The following is a 6,983-nucleotide window of genomic DNA, read 5'->3' as shown; positions in this document are numbered from 1 at the left end:
ATTTAGTGAAATTTTGTTTATAAGAGTATAAGATAAGATAAGATAAGATTGCTGGATATGCTATGGGCCTTGCGTGAGGATGGGACAGTCTCCCTAAAGCAAGTTAGCGGGCCGCCGATCAAATATTAACTCATGAAGGATTAATTTTTGTACTGCCATAGTCAACGTCATAGTTTTTATGTTCAAAACTCGTGAAAACGGTGAAAAACGATATCTGCACAAGAAGAGTTCAGTACAAATAGAGGCCCAGTTAGTAGTGGTGACCCACCGCATGTGGCCTGGGCTATCAGTCCAGCCCAGACGCACCTCCTTCGAAACAGCGGCAGCCCACAATAGAAACGCTGAAGCCTAGCAAGGTGCACACGACATTATTGCTGGCCCACTTGGCATCGCTTTACAGCCCATCTCCTATACCCTCTCGGCGCCTCCGCCTCGGCCGCTCCCCATCCCCGTCCCCGCGCCGCCGGCCGCCGTCCATCCTGGCTCATCCGTCCTCGCCGCGCGCCCACGCCCACGCCCACGCCCACGCCCGCTCCATCGACAGGGGGTTACTGAAACGAGATCAACCGTAATCTGATTGACTGCCCTGCACTCTCAGCAAACCCGTGGCACAAGTGCGCACCGGGGAATCAGCTCGGGTTTAAGCTCAAGCCTTCACCCCAAACCTCCATGGCGGAAACCAGTGCATCGGCGGAGGCGGAGGCTAGGAGCATCCTTGAACGCGCCGCAGAGTCTTCCTTCCCGCCGCTGCACGCCGTCCACCACCTCCTTTCCGTCGGGGTACGGCTGCTCCTACCTGCTCGTGTGCTGTTGAAGTGTTGAGTGTTCACTAATCGCTGCTTGATAACATTCGTTTTCACCTCCGCATGAGCCCGTTAGATTAGTGGAGCGGTTGTTGCGGCTGTTTTTTTTTTTTTTATCGCTGTAAATGCTGGATTTAGTGCTTCTCGTGTGCTCTAGGAGCATTTAGTACTATCGGCTTCGTTTGTTTGAGCAACTTTGCTCACCCGGGCAGTTATTTCTCTAGATTTCAAATTTAGCTACAAGGAAGAGAGGCTTTGTTCTGTGATGTGGCACCTTTCGGTTTCAAATTCCGACTGCTGTTTGTTTAGTGTAGAGGAACACTTTCTTCTTTGCTCCGAATAAGTATTACAATTGGATTTTTTTTAATATTGAGCTTTTCTCTATCTTCAAGCTCTTCTGTCATTCAGGACAGTGCACCCTATCTGCTGATGCTTTATTCAGAATTGGATAAAAATAATGCGCACTCTGCCGTATTGCAGGTCTGTGTGCGTTGCATCCTGCGCCTGGTTGGAGCCTATAGCAGTGCCTGCTCCTATGCATCTATTACGGCATCAGTTTTGCATTCCTTTCTTGAAGAACACGATGATTCCATAAAAGGAGGGTCATGTCCATGTCTATCGATGAATGATGCATATTGCTCTGTCTGCTTGGGAGTATTGCTGCCAGCCTTCCATCGAGATGGAGGTCTAGAAACACCTAATGGCATTTCTCATATTGACAACGTCTCTTCAATGATATCTCAAGTAGTGCAAAGGGAGGGTTACCAAGTTGACGAGTTTTCTCTAGAAATTTCACTACCGCCAGTTATAGCCGCTAATGAGCGTGCAATTAGGTAATCATCTCTGGTTAACAATATCTGCAGCAGTTATCCTCTTGCTCCATTTTTTTATCGGTTACTCATGGAGATAGCATTGTGTTAATCATGCCAGAGTTCAATAAGTGTTTGCAGAATCGATATAAAAGGGGATACAATCATATATTGTAAAGAATGTCATCACAACTTTGGTTAACTAGAAAAGGTTTAATCATAGCCAGCACTGGCCCATATTTAGTTTTATAAACTCTTAATGGATGATTAAATGTAAATCAATTTCTTTTCTGTTGTTCAAATTCCAAGATTTTAAATCTCCGACTATAGCTGTCGTTATAGCCGGCTATAGCTGTTTGAGGCTGATCAAGCTATTTGTGTTTATGTACAACTTAGCAGCTATAGCCCGCTATAGCCCCATTTAGCTCCCGCTATAGCCCCATTTAGCTGTAGTATGGTTAACCAAGCTGTTCAACCATATTTTTCGATCGAACAAGATGCCTGATGAGTGGAGGAGAAGTATATTGGTACCGATCTACAAGAATAAAGGGGATATTCAAAGTTGTACAAATTACCGGGGAATTAAGTTGATGAGCCATACTATGAAGCTATGGGAGAGAGTTATCGAGCATCGCTTGAGAGCAATAACGCGGGTCTCTATGAACCAATTTGGTTTCATGCCCGGAAGGTCAACCATGGAAGCCATTTTCTTAATAAGATAAGTTATGGAGCGGTATAGGGAGAAGAAGAAGGACCTACATATGGTTTTTATTGACTTGGAGAAGGCTTATGATAAAATACCAAGGAATGTTATGTGGTGGGCTTTGGACAAACATAAAGTCCCAACGAAGTATGTCGGGCTCATTAAGGACATGTACAACAATGTTGTGACTAGAGTTCGAACAAGTGATGGAGACACGGATGACTTCCCGATTAGGATAGGACTACATCAAGGGTCAGCTTTGAGCCCTTATTTGTTTGCTTTAGTGATGGATGAGGTCACAAGGGACATACAAGGAGACATCCCTTGGTGTATGCTTTTCGCGGACGATGTAGTGCTAGTTGATGAAAGCCGGACAGGAGTGAATCAGAAACTGGAGTTATGGCGGGAGACTTTGGAGTCCAAAGGTTTTAGACTTAGTAGAACTAAAACTGAGTATATGAGATGTGACTTCGGCACTACTACTCGGGAGGAGGAAGATGTTAGTTTGGAAGGTCAAGTAGTGCCTATGAAGGATACTTTTCGATATTTAGGATCAATGCTACAGAGGGACGGGGATATTGATGAAGATGTTAGCCATAGAATCAAAGCAGGGTGGATGAAGTGGCGGCAAGCGTCTGGTGTCCTATGTGACAAAAGGGTACCACAGAAGCTAAAAGGCAAGTTTTATAGGACGGCGATTAGACCTGCTATGTTGTATGGTGCAGAATGTTGGCCTACGAAAAGACGACATATTCAACAGCTAAGTGTCGCGGAAATGCGTATGTTGCGTTGGATTTGCGGTCATACAAGAAGGGATCGAGTTCGGAACGATGATATACGTGAGAGATTAGGGGTAGCGCCAATTGAAGAAAAGCTTGTCCAACACCGGTTGAGATGGTTTGGACATGTGCAACGGAGACCTCCAGATGCACCGGTGCGTAGTGGAATCCTAAGTCAGGATAGTAACGTGAAGAGAGGCAGAGGAAGACCGAAGTTGACTTGGGTAGAGGCAATAAAAGGAGACTTGAAAGGATGGAATATACCTAAAGACTTAGCCTTAGATAGGAGTGCTTGGAAGACAGCTATTCACGTGCCTGAACCTTGATTGTTTCTGTTGGGTTTCAACTCTAGCCTACCCCAACTTGTTTGGGACTTAAAGGCTTTGTTGTTGTTGTTGTTGTATAGCCCCATTTAGCTCCCGCTATAGCTGTTTTAGAGGCCATCCGCTAAATGCCTTTAGCCGGAGATTTAAAACCTTGTCAAATCACATGGGGATGTGTTGTCTATCTTTCTAATGTCATGTGGTATATCACATAAATGTTTGCATAACACATTGACTTTTACCTGAACAGATTATATATGAAACAAAAATATGTCAACGAGAATTGGTTCAAGGACAAAATGTTTCCACAACAAACAATTTCAGTGAAGGAAGCCTTGCGACTTTTGATAGCACCATCACTTGAGACACTAATGGTAAGTGTTTTCTTGACTGCATTTTCTTTGTAGTTCTGGTGATACAACATTCTAGAATTAATAGGTTGCTTGTTCACTTACTTCAACATGTTTGACCGGTTTTTTTGCAGAATGCTAAACATGGTAACAATTCATTTAGAATTCGCTTAGCATATACTCATGGTGATGCTTCACAAAAGCTTCATAGTTTACTGCCGAATGAGCACAGCCGTAAAAGGAAAACAGGTTTCATCATATTGGCTCTCATCTTCTGACACGCTACTTTATTATACTTAAGATGTATGATGGATCATATTGTTCATCCATCTGAAGATTTTTGTGATGTTTTCACAGATTCAAGAAATGGAGGTGATACTTCAAATGGGGCCCATAAAAGGAATTCAGCAGATGGCAACAATAAACAAACAAGTGAATCAGATTCATTCATCTACAAGACTCTTGAGGGCATCCAAGATCAAGAATTCTGTAATGTATTTCAATTGCCTCCTGAAAAGGTGACTACTCTTTTACTACCATAATATTGTTTTGTTGTTGGAAATGGGAAAATGTCTGTACCAACTGTTTCATCAACTAATTCGGTCACTTCAGGTGTTCAAACCCTGCCATCTTGTAATATCATGCTTGAGATCACCAATATATCTTGGTGGAAGATATTTGAAGGTGTGCGTGGTTATCTTTCATCTAACTTGTATTGTCATTCATAGTAGATAAAGCATATGTACCTTTTCTATTTCACTAGGTTCTGGTTCCCTGATACTACATTTCACTGTCAGCTTTCAAGGAACATCAGTCAGTCATGTTGGATAATAGATGATGAGAGAATGGGTGAAGCTTCAGTTGAGGTAAGCTTCTCTCACACTCTCCCTTCAAGAAAGAGTGCTACATCTAAGTATCACAGCCATTGTAGGAGATAGTTGGGGAGAATGTTCGTGCCATCTGCAGAGGTGATAGCTGCAAGTTCCATGCTGCTGGGAGAGAAGACATTGATGTAATGTTATAGTGGATTCTTGAACTGTGCCTGTTGATATTCGATGTGCTGAACATATCATATATGTAGGTACGGATGCTTGGATCTGGTCGTCCATTTCTAGTTGAAGTATTGAATGTTCGATCCATTCCATCTGAAACTGAAGTTCAACAAATTGAAGAGAGAATTAACAACTCTGAAAAGAAATATGTAAGAACTGAATTCTGACACTGAATCAAAATTGTAGCGTACACAGGAAATTAAACACAATTGAGTATTTGCATTGCATATGATTTGCTTATGTCTCATCATTCCTTAGGTCAGAGTTCGAAATCTCAACTTGGTAGGTAATGAAATATGGACCATGATGCGTGAAGGAGAAGCAGAGAAACAGGTACTTTATGTAATTGAGGGTATCGCCTTGCTGGTGATACTGTTATACCTGTTTCTGGCTTTCATTCAAACTTTTTTTCCCTCTCATGTCGCGTTACTAGCTGAATTGCTGAATCTATATCATTGCTGAGTTACTAAGGCTTATATTACTTTAATGCGCAGAAGCAGTATACTGCCCTTATATGGACTTCTCGTTATCTGACAGATGATGATCTGCATAATATTTCTATTACGAAGGATATGGTATGACAAGCCTGTGATGTAATCTATCGTGTTGGTTGATGTTGTTTTGAAATTGCTTTGTTCAACAAAACTCATGTCATGTTATAGCATTGTCACGCCTGCATTGTAGGAAATTGTACAGAAGACCCCAATAAGAGTACTTCATCGTAGAAGCCCATTAGAGCGGAAGCGCATTATACACTGGTGATCCCCAGCTTTATATAGTCCATTATTCAAAATATTGTATCATGATATCATCTGAGAAGTATTTTTGTCCATCAGGATGGAGATTGAGAAAGTCACAGGCAGCTCAAGCTACTACTTGCTGCATCTATGCACACAGGTTAGTATTGCGACTAGCTTGCCATTTTCTAAAGAACATCTCTGCATATCCATTGTTGGTATATGTTGTTTTTCTGCATATCGAAATGGATTGGAAAATGTTCCAGATGTTAGATTTGTTTAATAGATATCAAGGTGATGCATAAAAAATAACGCCTAATTATGCCCTTAGTTTTCTGGTTGCTCTTTCTAGTAATCCACTGGTATATGTTTAATAGGCTGGAACATACATCAAGGAATTTGTGCATGGTGATCTTGGACGCACGCACCCCAGGTAATATTGTCTTTATTTCTTTATTTAGCCTTTTAGTCACTAGCCAAATGCTAACCGTCAGATACACAAATCTTTTCATGGAAAAAATATATAACTGCATGTTCAGTCCTCATCAGTCATTTTGATATAAAGATTGAACTCATGACCTTGCTTTACAGTTATACTATATTCCTGAATAGGCCTCGTTCCACTTTGCCTATTGCAGCATCGGAGCCATACTAGGGTGCAGAGCTGAGATATTGCAACTCGATGTCACTGATGTTAAGATGGACTTCCTCCAGTAGCCGGACCTTTAGCTGTTTAGCATGGCTGGCGTGTAGTCCCTACGCCTGAAGATGATGAAGGTAGCGCGGCAATGACGAGCTCAGAAGAACGCTAATCTTTGTCTGTCTACTCCCCGAGCAACCTCGTGGCAAATTCTCCATACCTACATTTTTGCTAAGTGAACCTAGCTTAACTGGTTGGGTGGAAGGTGTAATGGTATATCCAGTCACCTAAGTCAAGTCTTCTCCAACTCAAACTTTTGGTGTCTATTTTCTTAATGAAAACCTGTCTAGTTTATGATCACATTTCCCTTACCTTTTTCTTCAAAAAAAAACATTTTTGCCAGGTAGATTAGAGTGCACCTTCCATATCAACATTTTTGTCTACGCTGTGGAGAAGATCATCCCAAGTCATTTGGATCCATTGTTACCCCTTCTGCTGTTGTACAATGAAATTTTATTTACTCGTTTGTTCCAAAATAAGTACACATCCAATATTTCGAGGAGTCAACAAATCTCAAATTTTACTAGATCTATGGAAAATAGTATTGACATTTGTATGTCTAAATAGGTTTACCATAAAATATATGTCATGATTATTAATCCAATATTTTCAAATGTCTAACTGAGCCTACTTGCCATGGCTCTGATACTTATCATGACTAATTGGGACTATTGTGAGTTGTGACAAATTGCAGTGCATAACTGATCGCCATGATATGAATGAGCTC

At 41.6% G+C, this 6,983-nt stretch overlaps 1 protein-coding gene across 1 annotated transcript; it reads left to right on the top strand.

Moving 5' to 3' along the window:
* Positions 1 to 268: 268 nt before the first annotated feature.
* On the top strand, positions 269 to 6,776 carry LOC136496647 (uncharacterized). Its single transcript, XM_066492377.1, has 15 exons — positions 269 to 780; positions 1,284 to 1,636; positions 3,668 to 3,791; positions 3,902 to 4,016; positions 4,125 to 4,285; positions 4,380 to 4,451; positions 4,565 to 4,633; positions 4,699 to 4,779; positions 4,849 to 4,968; positions 5,078 to 5,152; positions 5,314 to 5,394; positions 5,504 to 5,577; positions 5,656 to 5,716; positions 5,934 to 5,989; positions 6,195 to 6,776. Exons 1-15 carry the CDS (start codon positions 670 to 672, stop codon positions 6,271 to 6,273), a joined length of 1,632 nt encoding a protein of 543 aa, XP_066348474.1. The 5' UTR covers positions 269 to 669; the 3' UTR covers positions 6,274 to 6,776.
* Positions 6,777 to 6,983: the final 207 nt, after the last annotated feature.

The sequence above is a fragment of the Miscanthus floridulus genome, chromosome 12, assembly GCF_019320115.1.
Source record: "Miscanthus floridulus cultivar M001 chromosome 12, ASM1932011v1, whole genome shotgun sequence".
Lineage (NCBI taxonomy): Eukaryota > Viridiplantae > Streptophyta > Magnoliopsida > Poales > Poaceae > Miscanthus > Miscanthus floridulus.
Note: the sequence above shows the minus strand (reverse complement) of the source record. Positions and strands in the feature narration are given on the sequence as shown.